Raw genomic sequence first — 25035 nt, forward strand, 5'->3', positions numbered from 1 at the left:
TAGATCTAAACAATACAATCACGATGACTCAATACTCAGGTACTCCAGGTCACTGACATGAATTTGGAGATATAAATATATCTATATAGACATATAAGTCTATGATGGGATATATATTCTATAGATATTACTATATAGTTTCATATGTATCTATGATATACAAAGACTTAACTTAATTTTAATTATGTTCTTAAATTTATCTTAGAGATTTTTTTTGAATACTTATTTGTAGAACATAACATTTGAAGTATGATGTAAAAACTCAGTGTTAACATCTAGGATTCTCCTGGGCAGAGGATCACAATAGCTCAAAAGTTATGTACATGTGTTCATATAGGATGAGATTAAACAAAATGAAGTCTAGGATATGGAAACAAGAGGTTTGTGATTGCTGTTCTTAATGTACTATGTGAAGTTATTTCTTTTCTTTATTTTCCCTTATGGTTAATCTCATATGGTTACTATATCTGACTTTGTTACCTGATATATGTTTATTTGAAATAGGGAAGGGAAGGGGGAAAACAAGATGACTGGGAGGGGGTAGGAGGAGGGAATGGGGGACAACACATGAGAAGGGATTTCAATATTCGAGAGGTAATGTACCTGTTACCTGAGAAATGTAACTGTAACCCCCCTAATACATTATCCTGAGGCCAGGAGTTTGGCCTAGTGGCAGAGTGCTTGCCTAGCATGCATGAAGACTCAGGTTCGATTCCTCGGTACCATGTACATAGAAAAAAGCCAGAAGTGGTGCTGAGGCTCAAATAGTAGAGCCCTAGCCTTGAGAAAGTCCAAGGACAGTGCTCAGGTACTGAACTCAAGCCCAGGGCTGGAAAAAAAATATATATTACCCTGACAATAAACCACAATTTTAAAAAACAGTATTAATAAAAGTTTTAATTAAAAAAACACTAAGAAACAATACAACCAAAAAAAAGGTAAGTTGGACTTTGTCAAAAACATTTTTTAAAAGTATAATAAAATTTAAAACAGAAAAATGAAACATGTTGGCATGGAGGTTGGCACAGATGTGAAAATGGAACACTTACCTATTGCCAAGGACAGCTTCTTTGGAAAGTGGCTTGGCAGTGTTTCACCAAGTTACACATAAAGTTATGTCACAACTCCACAATCACACTCCTGGGTGTGTAGTTGAGAACTGAAGACACAGATTCATGCACAACCTTGTATGTGTTTGGACACATCAACACTGCTACTGACTGCCTCACTATGAAAAAACCCCAAATGTCCATCAGCTGGAGATAAACACAGTGTGGGATAACCATAGCATACAATCAGGCAAAAGGAAAAAAGCAGGTGTTCTACCAATGAGCTCTTCCTGTAGCACACGTGTATGTGTGTGTGTATATGTGTGTGTGCCAGTCCAGGGGCTTTCCTCAAGACTAGCACTCCACCACTTGAGCCACAGCACCACTTCTGGCTTTTTCTGTGTATGTGGTACCAAGTAATTGAACCTGGGGCTTCATGCATGCAAAGAAATAACTCTACCACTAGGCCATGCTCCCGGCCCCCACAGCTTCATTTTTGGCTTTTTGCTAGTCAATTAGAGATGTGTTTCATGAACTTTCCTGCATGGGCTGGCTTTGAATTCTCAGATTTCAGCCTCCTAAGTAGCCTGGAGTACAAGGTGTGAGCCACTGATGCACAGTTATTTAGCCCATTTTTATGAAGGTTATCTTTGAGAAGGGCTCTTGCTTCCTGCCAGGGCATGTGCCTAATTCCATGATCTACTTATTTCTTTAAGCCTCTCATCTCCCACTGAGATGGAGTCTAGATTTTTCTGCCCAGGCTGGCCTGGAACTGCCATCCTCCTGATCTCAGTGCTCCTATGTGGCTTAGGGTGACAGATGTGCCCACTGTGCCCAGCTGTGAGTTAAGAATGAATCACATGAACTCCATCCTGAAACCTTGATCCTCCTATTCTCAGCTTCACAAGTAGGGAAGAGTTTCAGGCATGAGCCTGTAGTATCTGGCAAGAAAAATCTTCTTGCAGTAATATACTTTCCATTTACATGATCTTACCTGTTCTGGACATTCAATTAAATGGAATAATGATGTTTGGCATTTGACCTTGTCTTGCTGTGTGTGTGTGTGTGTGTGTGTCTGTCTGTCTGTCTTCTTTTAGTCAGCATAGTGTTCCCAAGGCTGACCCATGTTACAGCATAAAGTCATTAGTTTATTAGTTTTTACAGCCAAAAAATTTTACAAGCCAGGCATGGTGACTCACAACTGTAATCTTAGCTACTCAGGAGGCTGAGATCTGAGGAGCACGGTTCGAAGCCAGTCCAGCACTGAAGTCTATGAGACTATTATCTCCAACTAACTTCCAAAAAACCGGAAGTGCCTCAAGGGGTAGGGCTGCAGCCTTGAGCTGAAGAGTACAGGCAGAGCTTCCAGGCCCAGAGTTCAAGTTCCACAACCAAAAAAAAAAAAAAAATTTTATAGATTGTACAGATAAAACACATTTTGTCAGTTAATCTGCTGATGGATATTTATTGATTGTATGTTTTTAGCTCTTATGAAAAATGTTGTTTTGTAACCTCATGTATAAATTTTATGTGATTGCATGTTTTTTGTGTGTGTATATTTTAAAAACTAAGAAGTTGCCCCCCCCCCAAAAAAATACTACAACACAACTGAAGGGTATTAAGAACCTTTGTAATTTCATTAAGAGAGGGTTAATATCCTACTCTTAAGCTACATAGATAGGTGAGTGTATGTGCATGATATACTTCTACTGATTAGAATTTCCAATAAAAATTAAAATTCTGAGTATCTTTGGAAATATATTATTTTAAATAAATTTACAGAAGTTAAAAATTTAAGAAACTATGTTGCCACAAGCTCTAGGTATAATGAATATCAGAAAATAGTAATCCCTAGGAAAAATTCACAGAAAACAACAGTAGAATTGTTTGCTTGAATAAGCAGAATATCCAGTGGGAGTTAAAACTACCCTATTCAGGATCTAAAGTTTTAACATGTGTATATAAAGGAACAATGTGATAGTTACTGTAAAATCATACTCCAAAATTTACATAAGAAAAAATTTGTGGCTGGGAGTGTGGCCTGGTGGTAGAGTGTTTGCCTAGAATACACAAAGCCCTAGGTTTCATTCCTTGGTACCACATATACAGAAAAAGCTAGAAGTGGGGCCCGGAGTTTGGTCTAGTAGTAGAGTGCTTGCCTAGCATGCACCAAGGCCCAGGTTCAATTCGTTGGCACCACATACATAGAAAAAAGCTGGAATTGGTGCTATGGCTCAAGGGCAGAGCTCTAGCCTAGAGAAAAGTCCAAAGACCGTGCTCAGGCCCTGAGCTTAAGCCCCACAACTGGCAAAAAAAAAAAAAAGCGAGAAGTGGTACTGTGGTTTAAGTTTACACAGCCTTGAGAAAGCACAGGACAGTGATCAGACCCTGAGCTCAAGCCCAGTGCCAAAAAGGAAAAAAAGAAATAACAACAACAACAAAAAAAAATTGGGGGCCAGAAATGTAGACTAGTGGTAGAATACTTGTCTGGCATGCATGAAAACCTGGGTTCAATTCCTTGGTATCACATACACATAAAAAGCTGGAAGTGGGCCGGGAGTTTGACCTAGCAGTACAGTGCTTGCCTAGCACACACGAAGACCAGGTTTGATTCCTCGGTACCACATACATAGAAGTGGTACTGAGGCTCAAGTGGTAGAGCTCTAGTCTTGAGAAAGTCCAAGAACAGTGCTCAGGCCCTGAGTTCAAGGCCCAGGACTGACAAAAAAAAAAAGCCGTAATTGGTGCTTTGGCTTAAGTTGCAGAGTGGTAGCCTTGAGCAAAAGTGCTCAAGGACAGTGCCCAGGACTGACAAAAAAATAAAAATAAAATGTATCTAATATGAAAATAAAATGAACTATGCAACTTGTGGGCAGGGATTGTGGGGGGGAGAGGAGAACGGAGAGGGACCAACGGAAGAGGTAACACTGTCTAAAAAGTACCATACCTGCAGGCCAGGTGTGTGGCCTAGTGGTAGAGTGCTAGCCTTGAAAAAGTCCAAGGACAGAGCCCAGGCTCTGAGTCCAAGCCCCAAGACTGGTTTAAAAAAAAAAAAAAAAAAAAAGTGGGAGGGTAAGAGGGAGCAGGAGTGCTAACTTTGAGAAAGCGTAAGGACAGTGTCCAGGCCCGCAGTTCAAGCCCCAAGACTAGCAAAAAAAATAAAAAAAAAAAGTACCATTCTTGACTTACAAAACAGTAACCCCTTTTTACATCACCTTTATAATAACAATTTAAAAAAAAATTAAACACACATATACACATATAACCTCAGTGGAACTTCAAGAGAAACTGCTAAGATCTAAAGAATACTAGTTCCTGTTAGTTGAGGGTCAGTGAGGTCCTGGCCAAGGAAAAAAAAGTCCAGCTCCATTAGTGGCCAGGGTTTCCAATGCATTTGAGGGTATGCCAGAGACAGGCTATGCCTGGTTCAGTATTTATTCTCCTTACTATCTTTTCCATATAGTTAGTGCTCAGAATTTTGGGACACTGCGGTGGGACCTATTACCTCCCCCCAACACACACACACACACACACACACACACACACACACACACACACTTTTCTCAATCTTACCAATAGCAATCCTTTTTAAAGAAATAGGCCAATTCAGCAAAGAATACACAATATCACAATACCTTGATCTAGTTTTATTCTAGGTAGTGCTTCTCCTCAGAGAATATAGCTGTGTCTTTTATTTCAACAACTACACAATTTAGCTACATTGGGCCAGTTTCCATGACAACAAAAATATTGTGTACAATCTTGAACTGCCTGGAAATGATCCTCCTGGAACTCATGTCATTTGCCATGTGCCATATGGTCTCTGTAAGTAAGAAACCTGGACAGCTTTGCTAGATTCATGAGTACATGCACTTAAAATTTGGAATACTTGGGACATGAGTGTGGCCTAGTGGTAGAGTACTTGCCTAGCATGCACAAAGCCCTGGGTTCGAGTCCTCAGTACCATATATACAGAAAAAAATCAGAAGTGATGCTCTGACTCAAGTGGTAGAGCTCTAGTCTTGAGTAAAAAAAAAGCTCCCGGTTGGGTCAGGAGTTTAGCCTAGTGGTAGAGTTCTTGCTTAGCATGCACAAAGATCCCGGTTCGATTTCTCAGTACCACATACATAGAAAAAAAGCCGGAAGTGGTGCTATGGCTCATACGGTAGAGTTCTAGCTTTGAGAAAGCCCAAAGACAGTGCTCAGGCTCTGAGGTCAAGCCTCAAGACTGGCAAATAAAAAAATAAAAAATTGGAATACTTAGTGCCAAACTGTCCCAAACAAAATAGCTTAGCTATTTTATAACAAGAAAAAAACATTATATGTAGTATGACCTTGTTAATTAAAAAAAAAATAGCTGCACTAAAATTGTACTCCTTTTAGTACTGTTTGCTAAATAAATATGGAATATGAATTTAAGCCAAAGCATATTAAAACTTTACTATTTTTCCTCTTTCTTATGTCTTCAAAGAGAGTATGCAGGCTAACTGACCTGAAGAGTATCAAGTTTTAATTATCTTAATCTATTACACTATAATTTTTTATATGTGTCTCTTGCTCAGAAGTAAACCTAGGACTTTAAAAATAATTTTAATTATGTAATTCAGTTAAAACATAAAAATCTAAAAAAATATCATATGAGAAAAGCAATACCTGAATGACCCATTGTCGATGCTGCCAGGCATGATAATTCTTTGCATCTTGATTAAGAATATCAGCAATAAACTCAAGCTCCTGGGATGGGTCCTTCAGCCACTCTACTAATACTCGCCTATGGTGCCTAAAATTCAGAAAAGAAGGGAAAAACGTTTGTGTTAGTTTATCTGAGAACATATTAGCTGCACCTGTTGAACAAGGTGACGTGAAAGGACCCATAAGAAATAAAAATTCAGTCAAGTATCTGAGGCTCAAGCCTGTAATCCTAGCCATGCAGGAAGCTAAGATCTGAAGATCATGATTAGAAGCCAGTACAGACAGGAAAGTCTACAAGACTTCCATAAACTACTCCGAAAAGACTGACCTGGCACTGTGGCTCAAGTAGTAGAACACTAACTATCCTTGAGCACAAAGAAGTTCAAGGACAGTGCCCAATCCTTGAGTTCAAGCCCCAGGACAAATAAAAAAAGAAAAAGAAAAAGAATATTTAACTTCAAGAACTTAAATACAACTGGAAAGAACTCTAATAGAAAGAATGAGTAAAATTAACATAAGAAAGAAAATTCTCAGAACACTAAGAGAAACATAAAAGAATAAGATTAGAATGCAATGTGAACATGTATGGATACATAATAGTGAAATCTCTCTGTAAGTAAGTCATATAAGCTAAATATTTTTTTTGAACTCAATAATATACATGTAGAATCAGATATTTAGGGCTGAAAGATCATTTATAACAAAATATATTTGGACAACCACAATGTCTGTTCAACAACTCTGAAACATGACAGGGTGATACCATACAAGCACTTTTCATTTATTGGGGAGAACTGAATTCACATCTATCCTGACAAATAAAAAGCTGCAACAAGTTGGAAGTTTTCCAAAAGAACTAGGTAAATACTTCTAATAGTTCTAGATTTTATTTATTTATTTATTTTTGTTTTTTGCAGGGTCATAGGGCTGAAACTTGGCCTGGGCAACTGTCCCTGAGCAATTCAGCTCAAGGCTACCTGGGCTTGGGCATCATTGTCCCTGAGCTCTTCAGCTCAAGGCCACTGCCCTACCCTTGAGCCAAGCCCAATTTCCCCTCTTCTAGAGGTTAATTGGAGCTGAGTATACTGTCTTCTTTAGTGCTGGGGCTGGCTTTGAATCCTGATCTTCAGATCTCAGCTTCCAGAGTAGCCAGGATTACAGGCGTGAGCCACCATGCCCAGCCTGGATTTTGTTTTTATACTTTTCTTCACATGAAATACAGAACTCTAGAAGCAAAATTTTTTAAAAATTCACTATGAGGATTTGGAGGGTATCTTGATGGCAAGAGCACTTATCATTCCTAGCATCAACTGGGAAAAAAAAAATCAAGGTGGTGATGGTTGCACAGATCTGTGAATATACTAAAAACCTTTGAATTATATAAATTAAATAGGTGAATTATATGGTATATGAATTGTATCCTAATAAAGCTAATAAACTACTCAAAAAGCTAATACTGTTAGGTAAAAAAGAAACCTAGAAATAAGTGCACACAGCTACACCCATCTAATTTTCAACATAGATGGTAGAATACATGCTGCAAAAAGACATCCTTGTCAAGAAATAGTGTTGTGAAAACTAAATATCCACATGTAGACATCGTACAGAATATTAAGAGGGTAAGATACTACCAACAGGAAAAATTTTAGAAATCTATAAGTCCATGAACACTAGTGGCATTTTATTTTTCTAGGTTCCTAATAAATTTTGTAATTTGAAAAAAAGTCAAGAACTATATCCTCCAATATATGAAACTGACTTCACAGAACAAAATATTAAAATATTCTGATATTCTATGACTTATAGAACACTAAACATTCTGCGTGCTAATAGCTCACATTTATGATCATACCTTCACAGAAGACTTAGCCTAGGCAGAGAAGTCTGAGACTCTTATTTCCAATTAGCCAGCCAAAAGTCAGAAATGGAAGGATAGCTCAAATGACAGAGCACTAGCATTAAACAAAAAAACCCAAGCAAGAGCTTGAGGCCCTGAATTCAAAATCCTCAGCATGTGTACACACACATACACACAAGAGATCAACATATAACACGTGTAACATTTCACAGGGATAACTGAATAAGTGATCAGTTAATTGGGACATGGGATTTGCATTACTTGTACCACTCTATAAACTAGCAGAGTGGGCTATTTAAAAATAAAACATTGCTGAGTTCAAGATGCTATTGTTTTGTTCAGGTTGGGATTCTGTTGCTGCTAACAATGGGTGGTGGGTGTTAATGATAGCATTTACTGTCCAAAAAAGAAGAGCTATTTCTTTGTAGCAAAAACTAGATATATTGAGATGAGAATACCTGCTGTGTCTGGATTTTATAGCTATGTATTTATATATAATTTGTTAAGGTAAATAACTTTTTAGTGAGGTCCTGAAGTTTTCTAGTTAAACTTTCCTATCACTAAATTATTACATAGTATAATCTCAGAAGACTGGAATAACCCAACTAAAGAGGCTACAAAATAGTTGATGAAAGTGGTCATTCAAGGGCTAGGAGTTTGGTCTAGTGGTAGAGTGCTTGCCTAGCATGCATGAAGACCTTGGTGCAATTCCTTGGTACCACATACACAGAAAAAAGCTGGAAGTGGTGCTGAGGCTCAAGTGGTAGAGCTCTAGCCTTGAGAAAGAAACTCCAAGGACAGTGCTCAGGCCCTGAACTCAAGCCCAGACTGGCAAAAAAAAAAAAAAAATTGTCGTTCAAATGGAAATTAGCACAACAGTCACCACTTCAATGACATGGCAAATAATGTTGAGTTACTCACTGCTATGTCTATTAGATTCTAGTTCATTAAAAATTAATTATTTGGTCATTTTCTCCATCATAATAGTTAATTACGCAGATATCTCATTTGGGTAGAGTATGCTCCATATCTATATCTGTCCACAGTTACAGTGGTATATGCTCTCTTCTAACCTATCCACTGGACTCTTTCCAAGCTTCAAGTCTTTGTCCCCACTTTTCTTAGAATTCTGTTTCTCTCTTTGTGTTAATTCTTCCTTTACCATGAAGCTGTGGGGTGTGTGTGTGTGTGTGTGTGTGTGTGTAACCCTGGACTAGGATAGAACTCAGAACCTTGTGTTCAGTCTCCTACACTGAGCAAAGTACAGTCTTCTACCTTCTTTATCATTTGAGTGATGTTCAGCAGTGTTCTACTGTCACCCTTCTCCCTAATTCTTCCTGAGTATCTTATCTTTATCCAGTTATGACTTCAACTACCACTTCTAGAAAGTTCTCTAATCTTGTCCTCAAACCATATTGTCACTCAAACCAAGATTTCTCATCCACTTAATAGAGATTTACGTTTTTCACAAGCACAGTAAATTCTTTATCCAGTATTTCCAAAGCACCATCATTTGCTCAGTTGTTAGGCCAAAAACAAAGATGCCATTTTGTTTCTCCTTCAGCAAACTTTAAAATCTGTTGATTCTCTCTAAAATCAATCAATTTTTCATTGTATTTTTGAATATTTGTGTCGCATTTTGAACTCTCATCCCTTCTCAGCTACAACAGTGCAGTAGCCCAGGTCTCCAGCATAATAGACTATTACTAACACCCTCCATCCTGATGTAAGTAGGGTAAGCCTTCTGTTATAATTTTGGACCTTGAGTGTCCTCCAAAGTTCTATGAGTTGAAGTATAAAAGTACATATACTTCCCTGAGTGCATTGTGTTCTTAATTTATGCTTTGGTCCAGAATATTTTTTTTTTGCCTTAGAAATTTTCTTTCAAGTCTTCCTTAAACTCTGGCATAAAGACAGTGTGGTGTGCCAGGCACTGATAGCTCATGTAATCCTAGCTACTCAGAAGGCAGAAGTCTGAAGATGGAGGTTCAGAGCTAACCCAGACAAGAAAGTCCTTGAGACTTTTATGTCCAAGTAACCTCCAAAAAGCAAGAAGTGAATCTGGGACTCAAGTGGCAGAGTGCCAGCCTTGAGGAAAAAAGCTTGAAAATAGGGACAAACCCTGAGTTCAAGCCCCAGAATCATTACCCCCGCCCCCCCCAAAAAAGTATGGTATGTGCAGGTTATTCTGAAAAGTTGAAATGATGATTGCTCCTGTCCTCTGCCATGGCAGAGAAGGTGGGCACAGTTCTTGATAGTGTGCCATGTCATACAATACCATCTCTTTTACCTACCAAGCCTAGCACCACATTATCAGGAGCAGGTGCATCTGCCATTCACAGGTTACTCATTCTATGCTGAACACTACTCAAACTATTTCTTTTTTGTTTGCCATACCTGTGTCCTACCATAATAACTCCTATATTCTTAGGAGCTGAATTTCTGTAAACATACTTTCTAAGAAAAACTCTATTATATTTTTCACATTTCTCTTCAAAAATAACTGTTTTTTAAGTTAGTAAAATTATACACAAACATACAAAAAGCATTTTATGATTTCATTACCCAGTGGCAAGAACAGAATTAGCAGAATAATATAGTTCCTTTTAATTACCATCTTACCAAACTTGATAGTTTTTGGGTTGTTCTTCAATTATTGCAGTGATGTAGTTCATTTCCTCATGCAGATCTTTTTGAAGGGATTTTAAGAGAACTCTCCGAAAATGCCTACAACAAACATTCAAAGTCTCACTATTCCATACATATTGCCTAGCAGCAGTATCAAAGCTACAAGACAACCTTCTCATAGCTACTCTATATAAGCAATATACTTGTTACTGTCTAAATTCATACATTCATCTAATAACTGGAAGAATCAAGTGTCTGAGGTAAAAATTATTTTAAAAAATATGTATTACCTAAACTGTGAAATGAATAACACCTTAATAATAACAATGAAAGATTAAAAAAACACTGACATGTTCACACTTCAGTAACTTGTGAAATCTACTAGCTGATTAAAACCTGCCACTCTTATGCTTCCAATCAGGTATTTTTCTAAGTTATAAATACACAAGAAAAGCAACAAACTGCAAATATTTACATGAAAAAGACCAAAGCGAACAGGAACAAAAGGTATTACAGAGGATTGCGCAGCTAGGAAAGTCAGAATCTCCAAATCAGCCACCATAAAGCCAATATTGAACTATGGATCAATTGGTAGAGCACTACCCTGGAACCCCCACAAAAAAAGTAAAGCTCTGATACAGTGCCCAGGCCCTGACTTCAAGCTCCAGGACTGGTACAAAAACAAGCAAACCAAAGATAATCACACTCATGAAATCAATGAACAAGGTGTTAGTTTAAAAAGAATATTCAAGCCGGGCACAATGGCTCATCTTGTAATCCTAGCTACTCAGGAGGCTGAGATCTGAGGATCAGGATTCAAAGCCAGCCCGGGCACAAAAGGACCTGAGACTCTTATCTCCAATTAACCTCTAGAAAATGGGAATATTCAGAGCTAGAGCTAGAAACCAATGGCTTATACCTATAATCTCACATTGTTGAGAAGCTGAGTTCCAAAACTCCCTTCTCAAGCAGGAACTGGAACCCACCTGTTAATCTAGTCTAGGTGGGTTACTGTATGGGAACTTAGCTGGGCAGAAAATGAGATTGTCTCAAAATAGCCATCACAAAAAAAGGGCTGGAGGTAGAGATCCTATATAGCGAGTTCCGGTCTTGAGTTCAAACTGGAGTACCAAGAATATTCGGAGAACAAAAAGAAAGTTTTTGGAAATTAAAAATAAGTGCAGGGGCCGGGAGTTTGACCGAGTGGTAGAATGTTTGCGTAGCATGCACAAAGACCCAGGTTCGATTCCTCAGTACCACATACATAGAAAAAAGCCAGAAGTGGTGCTGAGGCTCAAGTGGTAGAGCTCTAGCCTTGAGAAAGTCCAAGGACAGTGCTCAGGCCCTGAGCTCCAGCCCAGGACTGGCAATAAATAAATAAATAAATAAATAAGTGCAGGGCCGGGAGTTTAGCCTAGTGGTAGAGTGCTTGCCTAACATGCACGAAGACCTGGGTTCGATTCCTCGGTACCACATACATAGAAAAAAGCTGGAAGTGATGCAGAGGCTCAAGTGGTAGAGCTCTAGCCTTGAGAAAGTCCAAGGACAGTGCTTAGGTCCTTAGCTCAAGGCCCAGGACTGACTAAATAAATAAATGCAGATGTTTAGAAGTCTGAAGTAGAGCTATGGCTCCAGTAGAGAGTGCTTGCCTTGAGTGAAAAAGCCGAATAAAAGACAGTGCTCACATAAAATGAGAAAGTCAAAATCGATAAAGATAACTGCTTGCCATGCATGAAGACCTGGGTTTGATTCCTCAGTACCACATACACAGAAAAAGCTGGAAATAGTGCTGTGGCTCAAATGGTAGAGTACTACTCTAGAGAAATCTCGGGGACAGTGCTCAGGGCCTGAGTTCAAGCTTCAACATTGGCAAAAAAAAAAGAAAAAAAAGAAAAGACAAAGATAGCCAGGCACCTGTGGCTCATTCTTATGTTCTAGATATTCAGAAGAAATTTGAGGATCAGGATTTAAATTTAGACTGGACAAGGGAGACTTATTTGCAATAAACCAGTAAAAAGCCAGAAATGGAGGTGTAGTTCAAGTAGTGGGGCATCAGCCTTGAAGATAAAAGCTAAGGGAGAGTACAGGACCCTGAATCCAATGTCAGTATTGTCACAAAGAAACAAAAATGTAAGATCTAGGACTTGAAGAGTTAAAGACAAGAAGTACAATCCTAAGACAGGGAAAGACCACAAATGAAAATGAAGGATTTTCTGTCATATTCAATAGTAACGAAACATTCACATGTATCAAAATCTGGAGGATTAATTACTATTGGTACAAAGAAAACAAAAACCAAAGAAAAAGGCAATCTGTTAAAGAAAATATAATTATACAAAGCAAGACATCATGAAGCATAAACTAATTATTTGTAATAGAAAGACACGTCTATCATATAAGGTATAATATTTACAATGAAAAAATACAACATGGGCTGGGAATGTGGCTTACTGGTAGACTGTCTGCCTTTTAGGCAAAACAAAACAAAGAAAAAGAAAAAAAATACTACAACAACAATAAAGCACAAGGGTGAGGGGTGGGAAATGGGGACAAAAACATAAGAAGGGATATCAATGTGTGAGAAGTAATGCCCCCCTACTGGCGAATATAACTGTAACCCCTCTATACACTGAAATAAAATATATATATATATATATATATATATATATATATATATAAAACAATAAAGCACAAGTCAATCTAAAAGAATGGCTAAAAGTTGTTCTGGGAAATGAAACTCTAGTGATAGGAAGGAATGGGGCAATAAAGATTATTTTTATTCAATTCAAACTTTTTTTTCTTTTCTTTTTTTTCCTTTCCTCCCTTCTGCTACATTTTCAATTCAAACTTTTAAACACATATATGGATTCTTTTATTCAGTCATGGGGTTTGAACTCAGGGCCTGAGTGCTGTCCCTGAGCTTATTCTGGTCAAGGCTAGCTAGTACTCTACCAATTTGAGCCACAGTATCCATTCTGGGGTGCCATAGTATCAGGATACATATGTAGAGTTTCATTTTTATTTTTGGTGTCAGTCCTAGTGCTTAACAAAGAGCTTGTGCAATATCCCTGAGCTTTATGCTCAAGGCTATTTATCACTTGCACCACAGCTCAATTTCCAGCTTTTTGGTCGGTAAGTGAAAATAAGACTTGGCTAGCCAGAGCCATGGCTCATGCTTGTAATCCTAACTATTCAGGAGGCTAAGATCTGAGAATTATGGTTCAAAGCCAGCCCAGGCACAAAAAGTTGGAGATAGTCTTCTCTCCAATTAACCACCAAAATACCAAAGTGGCACTGTGACTCAAGTGTTAGATTAGCTGAAGAGCTCAAGGACAATGCCCAGGCCAAGAGTTCAAACCGCATGATTGACCAAAATAAAAAGATGTTGCTGACTCGGGTCACATTGAACCATAATCCTCAGATCTCAGAGGCATGAGCCACTGGTGCCTCATTAATATGTGGATTTTTATTAGATAATATCTTGAAACTCAGTTAAAAAAAAAGAAAAGTCATTCAAGGTAAAACTTGAGACATATAAAAAGGAAATATTAATGATTTACATTAATCACATTGCTTACCACACTGTATAATTGGCAGCATTTAACTCTATAGCATCCCGGGTGAGCTTAAAGGCGCGTTCACTTCTTTCATCACGCTGTAGAACAGCTCGGAAATAATCATAAACATCTCTAACTGAAAGCAAAACACAGAGCTACATTAGGATTTAGCCTTCTTATCTAAAACTAACACTACCAATATAAAGTGTTCTATCTATGTGGAAATTCATTTTATTTCCATGCATATGAAAAGGAGTGTCACAGATTCAACACATAAGCTACATTGGTCTGGCAATGTTTTCTTTCTTTCTTTCTTTCTTTTTTTTTTTTTTTGGCAGTCCTAGGGTTTGAACTCAGGGCCTGAGCACTGTCCTTGGGCTTTCCCCAAGGCTAGTGCTCTGCCACTTGAGCCACAGCACCACTTCCAGCATTTTTCTATGTATGTGGTACCAAGGAATCAAACCCAAGTCTTCATGCATGTTAGGCAAGCATTCTACTACTAGGCCAAACTCCGGGCCCGCTTTCTTTCTTTTTTTTTTTTTTAATTGGATTTTATTGTCAGGATAATGTGTAGTTTTGTTTTAAAAAACATCAATTCATCTGTAATTTAGTTTCATGTTCATTAAGATATGAAATAGATATAATTCCACTTTCTTTTTTGTTGGTCATGGGGCATGGGCATTGTCCCTGAAATCTTCAGCTCAAGTCTACCACCCTACCTCTTGAGCCTGTGTGTGTGCATGCATGCTGGTCCAGAGCTTAAATTCACGGCCTGAGTACTGTTTCAGTGCTTCTTTCCTCAAGGAAGCTTGCAGTCTACTACTTGAGCCACAATTTGACTTCCATCTTTTAAGGTTTATTTTTAATTTTTTTTTTTTTTTTTTTTTTTTTTGGTGAGTCACGGGACTTGAACTTGGCCTGGACTGTCACTGAACTCTTCAGCTCAAGGCTACTACCCTCCCCTTGGGGGAGGGCCCCACTCCCCACTTTATAGAGGTTAATTGCAGACAAGTCTCTGGTCCTTTGGGGCCCCAGCTGGCTTTGAACCCTGATCCTCAGATCTCAGCCACCAGAGTAGGTAAGATTACAGGTATGAGCCACCGCACCTGGCCATAATTCCTAATTCCACTTTTAACTAAATGCATACCCAACTGTAACAAGCCATTATTTTTTCATAAAAACGTGAAATGTCATCAAATATTATTTTTAGTTTTTACTTGTCTGTTAATTCCTATGGTAGCTACACATAACTTAGTATTACATTTTCATATTTGATAAGGCAAATATCCCTAGAACTATTCCTCTTTAATCACTCATAACGATTTTATAATAAAAAAATAATAATTGCTTTCTATAAAAGAGTAATGATCTCAGATAAGAAGGCCACAACTGAAGGAAAATCATGCACAGACACTTATAAAACTAGTATTCTATTTTATTGCCTTCCCTAGAAAAACTATTAACATTTGCATAAGCTTCAATTTACAAGGCATTTTTTAGTCATCCTGAAAAATGACACTTTTAAAGTCAGGTGCTGGTGACTCGTGCCTATAATCCTAGCTACTGTGGAGGATAAGATCTGAAGATCTCTATTCAAAGCCTGCTCAGGCAGGAAGTCCATGAGACTTATCTCTGAGTAACCATCCAAAAGATGGAAGTAGATATATTCATAAATCTATTTGTTGAATGGAAACTCCTTTGTACAACTACTTAAAGAAAAATTAAAAATAGCTGGGTGCAGTGGCTCACGCCTGTAATCCTAGCTGATAGTCAGGAGGCTGAGATCTGAGGATCAGAATTCAAAACCAGCCCAGGCACAAAAAGACCTGAGACTCTTATCACCAATTAACCTCTATAAAACGGGAAGTGGGGCTTGGCTCAAGGGTAAGGTGGTAGCCTTGAGCTGAAAAGCTCAGGGTCAGCGCTCAGGCCCCACGACCCATGAAAAAAAAAAAAAAAGAAAAATTAAAAATAAATCTTAAAAGATGGAAGTCAAATTGTGGCTCAAGTAGTAGAGTGCTAGTGTTGAGCAAAGAAGCACTGACACAGTACTCAGGCTCTGAATTTAAGCTGCAGACCAGCATACATACACACACACACACACACACACACACACACACACACACAGACACTTTGTCAAAGAAAATAATCCACTCATTTTAATTTCAGTAAGTATATTCCAACTCAGCCTAACACAATATAGACAAAATATATTTTTCAAATACAAAATGCTTCAGGATTTAAAAGCATGTTTTTCAGTTTCAGAAACTACAGTTTATTGTAAATAAAACAGTAACTCACTTGTTAGATTTTATATAAAGATCAGTGCAAGGAAAGCAGAATCAGTAGCTATTATAGTGCAACATTCATTACTTACAATATCTCCATTCTTTGAACAAAAAAATCCTTTTAATTATGAAAATTACAAAAAAAAATCCCACAAAGTTAACTCATAAGAAATTCAAATCCTTATTAAACAAAAATCCATTATCTGTCTTGCTACATAGTTGTGAATTTCAACTTTGTTACTAAGTTAGACTTACAGATCACTCCACAGTTAAAAAACAAAACTTAGCCAGGTGCAAGTGGATCACAACTGTAATCCTAGCTACTTATAAGGCTGAGGTATGAGGCTCTCTGTTCAAAGCCAAACCAGTCACAAAACTCAGACTCTTATCTCCAATTAACCACCAGAAAACCGGATGTGGCACACGGTAGAGCAGTAGCCTTGAGCTGAAGAGCTCAGAACAGCACCCAGGCCCAGGGTTCAAGCCCCACAACTGACAAAAGAGAAAAATACAACTTACATTTCTCACTGTAGATGATCTGGACCACTGGACTGGGACCGTCATTCTGTGGCACTGGATCTACATCAGCCCATTCAGCTCTGTCTCTGAAAATATACTTTTTCTCCATAATTATATTCAAATATATTAGAAGAAAAAATAATGATTTTTAAAGTGGCAACAATCAAGGGAAATGGAAAGTGAAAACAAAAACAGGGTGAATAAGTTTGAAAGACGGTACAATTATATATAAAAATGCCATTAGGACCTCAGTGAAAACTGTTGATCAACAGGGAATTCACAGAAAGAGAAATCAACACAGAGAGTTATTCTGTTTGTCAGTCCTGAAGCTTGGAACTTAGGGCCTGGGCACTGTCGCTGAGCTTTCTGAAGGCTAGCACTCTACCACTTGAGCCATAGCACAAGCTTTTCTGTGTATGCTTCCAGCTTTTTCTATGTACACAGTACTCAGGAATTGAGCCCAAGGCTTTATGTATGCTAGGCAAGCACTCTACCACTAGGCCATGCTCCAGACCCTGAGAGGGTTATTCTGAGAAAAATATATGAACCAGCCTTGTGGTAGAGTGATTGCTTAGCATGAATGAAGCCCTAGGTTTGATTTCTTGGTACCACATACACAGAAAAAGCTGGAAGTGGCACTGGTTTCAGTGATAGAGTGTTAGCCTTGTACAAAAGCAGCTCAGGGACAGTGCCCAGAACTTGAGTTCAAGCCCCAGGACTGGTAAAGAAAAAAAAAGAATGGTCAGGCATTGGTGGTTCACAACTGTAATACTAGCTATTCAGGAAACTGAGATCTGAGGATTATAGTTCTAGGCCTGCATGGGTAGGAAAGTCCAAGAGACTCTTAACTCCAAAACTACTCAAAAAAAAAAAAAAAACCCAAAACAGAACAAAACAAATCCAAAAAAACAGAAAGTGGCATGGTTGCTCAAGTGGTAGAGCACTAGCGTTAAGCAAAAAGAAGCTCACTGACAGCACCGAGGCCTGCAGCCTGGCAAAAAAAAAAAAGGAAGGAAGGAAGGGGAAAAAAGGAGGAGGGAATGAGTAAGAGAGAGTGATAGAGATGTTAAGGTTATTTGGGATATGTGTATACTTATGTGGAAATGTCAAAAGAAAACTTGCTCCTGTAAAACTAATATATGCTAATAAAAAAATTAAGTCTATCTTTCAGGCGTGGTGGCTCATATCTGTAATCTTAGCTACTCAGGAGGCTGAGGATTGCAATTCAAAGCCAGTCCAGGCACTAAAGACTGTGAGACTCTTATCTTCAATTAACCACTAGAAAATCAGAAGTGGCACTGTGGCTCCAGGGGTAGGGTAGTAGCCTTGAGTTGAGGAGCTCAGGGACAGCGCTCAGGCCCAGAGTTCAAGCCCCACAACTAACAAAAAAACTTACGAGACAAAAAAAATAAATCTTTGAGAAAAAAACAGCATTACACCTAAATTAATACTAGTAATAAGCTAAGATATTAACGAAATCATCAGTGAAGTCTTTCTAATCAAACTTTGCTTTCTGGCTCTAAATATCACTTTTGAAATATTTTTTTAAAAAACATTCTTAAGCAGGGTGGTGGTTCACACCTGTAATCCTAGCTACTCAGGAGGCTGAGATATGAGGATCAAGGTTCAAAGCCAGCCTGGACACTAAAGACTGTGAGACTCTTATCTCCAATTAACTACCAGAAAATCATAAGTGGGGCTGTGGCTCAGGGGGTAGGACAGTAGCCTTGAGCCTCAGCGACAATACCCAGGTCCAGAGTCCAAGCAGCCCATGACAAAAAAAAAGCTTAGACTTGAAAAAGTTAACAAATCAACAGTTTCAAATTTAAAATTCTATAAGTGGCAAACATATCCTTGTAGCAAGTATACAAGCTTGTTGGGTTTTGGATTATTTTGTAGTACTAATTTGAACTCAATTCCCTGGACTTACTAGGCAAGGGCTCCATTTTTTAAGCTACTCTCTCAGCTGTTTAGTTATTTTTCAGATAGGATCTAGCACTTTTGGTCAGGGCCTGAACTATGATCTTCCTATCTGTGCCTCTAGCATAGCCAGGATTGCAGAAGTGAACTATCATGACTGTTTATTAAACTAAGTCTTTATAACCTTTGCCTAGGGTAGCAGGGACTGGGGTTCCTGATCTGTACCTCCCAAGTAGCTAAGATTACAAGCGTGAGCCACTGTGCCCTACTGTAGGTACACAAGCTTTAACTTAGAAATCAATTTCACTCTCTGGTCTAGCAAAACTCAGGGCCATATGCCAAGTGACTGGCTCATACCTGTAATCCTTGCTATTACAGGAGGCTGAGATCTGAGGATTATAGTTAGAAGCCAGCCCAAGCAGAAAATCATGTGAAGCTCTTATCTCTAATTAGCCACCAAAAAGCAAAGAGTAGTGGTAGACTGCCAGCCTTGGGGGTGGGGGGGCAGTAGAAAGCTGAAGGACAGTACTCAGGCTCAGTTCAAGCCCCAATATCATACATTGTCTTCTCTCTCCCTCCAGAGTTATACAGAATTTTGAAAGACCTGAATAATTTACTGGAAACATTTTAATATCAAAGTAGGGCTCTTTAAGCACATGCCACCAGTGCAAACCCCTGAATTTGATTCCAGCACAGAGGGGAAAAACAACAGCCTACATTAAAGCAAAAACTACTGGTTTACTGAATAGTGGATAGATCATCCAAGTGGTAAATAACAAAGCAGACTCTTGGCCTGGAGAAGCAACTTAGCGGCAGAGTGCTTTTCTAGTATGCTCTGGAACCTGACAAGCACTGGACTCTTACATCTGCCTAGTAAGAATATTAGCTCTACATCTAACAGCTGTATAGCCTTAAGAAAGTTAGGTAACCCTTCTGAGAAGGCCTGTTTCCTCATTTATAAAATGGAAATATTATCAAACAACCTTAGTCTGTTTTGAGGATTAGATGAGTCAATAATTATAAGTTATTCGCTTATAGTACATATTCAAGGACTACTATTCATCACAGATGCTAAAATAACAATATAGTGATCACAGAAAGTGATTATATGTTTCCCTGTGAATTGCCCAGTGTGAACAAAAAGTCAACTACTCTTACTTCTTTTCCCCCCATTCACACTTTACTTCTCTATGCTGGTCACCTGTTGACAGCAAAGGTTTGTGGAATACAGAGGAAGCTGAACTGTTGTCTATGACAAAAGAAGAAATACAGGAAAACAATGACCTCGGGCTTGACCTACAACCTGAAGAAGTGGCACGGGAACAGAGGTCCTTGATAAATCACAGACAGTCATGTAAGGAACCTAAGCATTTCACAATCCCGCGAGAAATTAGCCATTTAAGCCAGTCAAACACTAATCCCCATAAGAAAAATTTGGACAGAAACTTTCGTTCATAAAAATCCAGGCAAATAAGCCCTCTAATCAACAAGAGATTTCGGAGTATTTCTTCAAGTTCACGAAGAACTAAGGAGTCGGCACTACTATCAGAAAGCCAAGAATGAAGCGACGGGACTGGGTGTTGGCAACACTAGGAAAGAGCCAATAGCTGCAGCAAGCGGTGTCTTGAATGATGGGTGAGGCCTGAGGAATACACCTCAGTTAACACATCTTTTCTCAGGCCGGTTTTACAGCCAGACTCCATGACTGGCTGACGCTGGCTGCCAGAAACACTGGTTCAATGGGAACGCCACGGCCCTTGGCGATCTTGTAGGAGAACGAGCCGTGGGGAGCCGGGGAGCCTCGTTTTTAAGACAGCCGATCTCGGACCCTAACTTAAATAACTGTTTCTGGCCACGCTAACCGAGCCGCCCTCGGTAGCGCTGCGAGGAGGGGGAGGGGAACACGGAAGGGAGCGGGAAATTTCTCGAGAGACACTCACAACCCTCAACAGCCCGGAGTGACTGCCCCCGAGGCTCACCAGGCCCACGCGGCCCCCGGGACCGCTCGTCCCGCCAGCCCGGGCCTTCCGCGCCCGCCCCGGCCTAGGGGGCGTTACCTGTACAGGACATAGGTGGGCGAGTCCAGGCTCACAAACCCGTCGTCCACCGGGCAAGCCACTGCTTCTCCGGCCTCCGCCGCCATCTCTCCTTCCAGCAGCTCCTGGAAGGGCGGTGGGTGCGGCTGGGGAGGCGGCTGCTCGGGCTGGCCCGGCTCCCCCTCGGTCGCAGCCTCCCCGACTCCCTCGGTGGCGGCCATCACACCACGGCCCGAAGCGGAGGGGACGGAGGCACCGCCCCCTCCCCGCGGCCTCAGCCTTTGCCCCGCCCCCTCCGGGGCCCACTTCCGGTTTCCTTGGCTTCGTACCATAGAGAGCAAAGCACAGGCGCCAGCCAGAGGGCCCGGCGCGGGGCTGGGGAGCTCAGACAGAGCCCTATTTTGTGACGGGGCCGCCGGCCGGGCTGTGGAGCTTCCTGAATTCCTTTGCTGATCTTTTCTATTGGCTTTCCCAATAGCTCTTTTGTTTTGGGGGTGCTGGGGTGGAATCCTAGGGCTAGCTTACGCTAAGCGACTTTGTCAGCCCTACACCCCACGTCCTCGGGGCTGCAGGAACACAAATTGAGAAGTAAGTGGTGTACGCCCCGCTCAACCCATAGTTCCGACCCCGCCTCGCCCCCCCCTCGCTCCCTACGAACTGGACTGCACTTTAACCTTGCAAGGAACTTTTCTCCTACCCCGATGCTAAGACTTTATGAAGCAGAATTTCATAAAGCATGAGCTTTGGGATTATGCAGTACCTGTGCTGAAAACAAAGGGAAACGTTTTCCTCACAGGAAATGGGTGTCTTCATACACTTCCATTACAAGGCAGAGTAGTACAAAAAAAAATTCCACAATAGCTCAAAAGCTATGTACACATGGTCATATAGGATGAGACTAAACAAAATGAACTCTAGGATATGGACACAAGAGGTTTATCTTCGTGATTGTTGTTCTCAATGTACTATGTGAAGTGAGTTCTTTTCTCTTTTTTTCCACTTATGGTTAATCTCATGTGGTTACTTTATCTGACTCTGTTACCTGGGGTATCGTATATACACTTGTTTATTTGAAGTAGGGAAGGGAAAGATGAGTAGGAGGGTATGGGGGGAGAGAAAGGGGGACAAAAACAAGAGAAAGGGTATCAATGTTTGAGAAGTAATGTACCCATTACCTGACGAATGTAACTATAACCCTTCTATACATTATCCCGACCAAAAAATGCAATAAAAAAGAAAAAAAAAATCCCTAGAGTAGTACAAAAAAAAAAAAATCTAGGGCCAGGGACTGGCAGTTTGGCCTAGTGGTAGAGTGCTTGCTTAGCATGTGTTAGGAAAATGGAGGGGAGAGGAAGGAAGGCCAGAATCAATCTTCCACAGATAAGGACTGTCTATTGAGATAGACTAGCAACAGACACTATGGAGACTATAGGTCAAGGCAGGTGGGGTCAAGGCTTTTTGTCTGGCCCCATAATGGACTGTTTACAGCTGGACTTAGATAGATTGCTCTGCTGGAGTCAGGCAGTCTGTACTTATGGCCTGCCTGATATCTGTACCTAGGAAAGAGGGGTCAATCCCTCGTATTCCAACTTTGGATATATAGAAAGAATGGGCTGAGGAGAGAGACAAGTCCTTCATATAGAATACATAAAAAAGAATGGGCTGAAAGGGGTTGGTGATTGTATTTCTGGCTACTTCTTGCTGACGGGGGCATCGAGAAGTCACTGGTATCTTCAGGGTCCAGGTCTGTGCTGGACAGGGCAGGGCAGGGCAGTGTAAGTGAAGCCTCAGGTTGCCTGCAGTAATAGGATGGCCTTGAAGTGCTCCCAGATAGTATTCTGAGGGAGGGTTCTTATCCTGTTAAAGAGAAACTTGAAAAAAGTGAGATCAGGCAAAAAGCTGACAACTTTGGGCAGGACCAGTTGATACAATAACACAGGAAACATGCCCTGGGCACATGCCAGATTAATCCCAGTTGTGGCCTATTATAGGGAAAGAGGAATCTCCATAAAACTGAACTATAGATGTCTGGATAACTGGCTGGGAAAGAGAAATATCGGGTAACAAAGTGAAGAACGTAAGTTTCTGTCCAGTTAAAAGGAGACAGGTATGGAAATTAGATAGGCATGCTTATTAACTATTTTCTTTTGATCTCCTGGTTCTGGTTAATTTTGAAAGGGCAAGCACAAAGTGACTCTATTCAGAAACTGACAGCATTCCCTCTTAGCTGAGCAGTCTTCCCAAGTGTCTCTCTGTGCCAGGACTGTCCAGGTAGGTCCGAGAAGTTTCTCCTTGCTGGGATGATATTTGGCAGTGCTCACTGCTGGGATGGCACATTCCAATTTTCTGAATCCCACAGAGAGGGTAAATAAGAGTCTGTGTTCCCTTTATTCCCAATTCATGCAACAGGGAGATAAATAGACATAGCTTTTAAGCAGGGCTTACCTGAAACATTAAGAGTCAAAGTTAAATCTGACAAACTTGTAAGAGTCACTTGTCACTTTGTAAGTCTGAGGATAAATTCTGTGATGACAAATTCAGTAAACATGGGAGTTCTAAAACATGGGAGTTCTGACCTTAAATACACTTCACTAAAACTAGGGAACTGCCAGGGGCTACATTCGTACAAACAGTATCAAGTCCCAAATAGGTTAAATGAGAAGTGATTGAGACAGCCCAAAATCATGATAAGAGCTACTTCCTTGTGTACACAATTGTGTGGGTCCAAGGTCACTGACCCCACGGTCACTGACCCCACAGTCGGTCCCCAACACTGAAGGATTTTGGGTGGTAGGTGGAGTGGGTCAAACAGTGAAGAGCCTCCTGCCTGGGAGATCAGAGTCCAGGGACCAAAGAGAGGGGAGAGTAAGGAGAAGATGGAGAAGGAAGAGGCACAGAGGGTTTTCCAGTTGGGAAAGAGAGTGAAGATAAAAGGCTGGATGAGAGGCAGCCAGGAGATGGGTTGAGGGGACTCTTGTACTTCTCTTTCCCAGGTTTTAGTACCCTATGTTAGGAAAATGGAAGAGAAAGGAAGGAAACAGGCCAGAATCGACAGGTGAGAACTGTTTATTGAGATAGTGTAGCAAGTGATACAGCCTTCCTATGGGCTTGGAGACTATGTGTCTGAGCTGGGACAAGAGCTGGGGTTTATGGGGTCTGAGCAAGGAAGCAGGAATTACTGTAAAAGCCATTTGGTCAAGAGAGGAGGGGTTTTGTTTTGTCTGGGCCCACAGCTGAAATTATAGTGCTCTGCTGGAGTCAGGCAGTCTGTACTTACAGCCTGCCTGGCATCTTGTATGCATCTAGGAAAACAGGGTGGGGAGGGGTCAATTCTTCAGTATGCACAAAGCCCTAGGTTCATGTAAGCCTGAAGTGGCGCTGTGGCTCAAGCAGTAGAGCACTGGCCTTGAGCCAAATGTACTCAAGGACACTGCCCAGGCCTTGAATTCAAGCCTCAGAACTGGGAAAAAAAAAAAAGGCTCTGGCAGGGTATAAAATTAGCTCTCAAAAATCAATGGCTTTCCTGTATGCCAACAATAAGAAGAGTGAGGCTGAAATTAGGAAAGCAACTCCTTTTGCAACAGCCTCAAAACCAAACAAAACACAAAAACAAACACCCGAGAATTAACCTGTAATATGTAATGTGGGGAATGAAAAATGTATTATTGTTGCTACCTAGAAGATGTATTTGTTATGGGGTCAGGAGGAGGGGATTCCACACCCCTCAAGGTGGGGATTCCACGTCCCACCAGAGTCCACCACACAGAGACAGTCTCATATAAAAAGGTGAATTTATTGGGGAAGCAGATGGTGAACTGACCGGCCACGGACACAGTGCAGACTCGGGAGCTGACACTGTGCAGCTCTCACACTGGGTTTTTAAGGGCAAAACCCATGTGGCTGAACCTGGCCACACAGGTGGCCAATGAAATAGTTACGTACACAGAGGGACCATAGCCAGCTCCAGCCACACGCAGGTAGCCAATAAGGTTACAGCCCAGTGTTTGAATCATCTTAGTTGGAGTTGGTGGGCAAATTGGGCAGGTCTCCATATAAAGCAGCCCCCCCCCCACTCCACCCAAGCAGATATCCCTCTGTGGGGGGTGGGGAGAAGGTCAAGGCTGCCCCTCCCTAGAAGGGCAAAGGTGTCTGGGTTGTACCATTGTTGACCTTCCACAATGGGGTGGGGAACTCTTAGACATTCGGGATAGGGCCAGTTTCTGCTCCCCTTAACACATGTAATCCAAAAATTCATATGCTGAACAGCAAAAAACAATCTTTAGCAGAAAGAACAGCCCTGGAGGAATATCAATGCCAAACTTCAAACTCTATTACAAACCTATAGTAACTAAAACAGCTTGGGGACTAGTGGAATAGAACTGAAGACCTAGAAATGAACTGGCAGACCTATGGCAACTTAATTTTTGATAAAGCAGCCAAAAATATAGGAGGGAAGAATTGGTTAAACGCCTGTAGAAGACTAAAGTT

The 25035-nt window shown here is 40.5% G+C and overlaps 1 protein-coding gene across 1 annotated transcript in view; it reads right to left on the reverse strand.

Moving 5' to 3' along the window:
• Fnta (farnesyltransferase, CAAX box, subunit alpha) overlaps positions 1-20804 on the reverse strand; it is a 30089-nt gene extending 9285 nt beyond the window's left edge. The window contains exons 1-5 of the mRNA XM_090353839.1: positions 20569-20804; positions 16592-16677; positions 13806-13920; positions 10222-10326; positions 5703-5829 (exon numbers count right to left, since the gene is read on the reverse strand). Coding sequence (XP_090209965.1) covers positions 5703-5829; positions 10222-10326; positions 13806-13920; positions 16592-16677; positions 20569-20768 — 633 coding nt within the window. The 5' untranslated portion in view covers positions 20769-20804. The remainder of the gene's footprint in view (positions 1-5702; positions 5830-10221; positions 10327-13805; positions 13921-16591; positions 16678-20568) is intronic.
• Positions 20805-25035: the final 4231 nt, after the last annotated feature.

Source organism: Megascapheus bottae, chromosome 20 (assembly GCF_031878675.1).
Source record: "Megascapheus bottae isolate mThoBot1 chromosome 20, mThoBot2.hap1, whole genome shotgun sequence".
Classification (NCBI taxonomy): domain Eukaryota; kingdom Metazoa; phylum Chordata; class Mammalia; order Rodentia; family Geomyidae; genus Megascapheus; species Megascapheus bottae.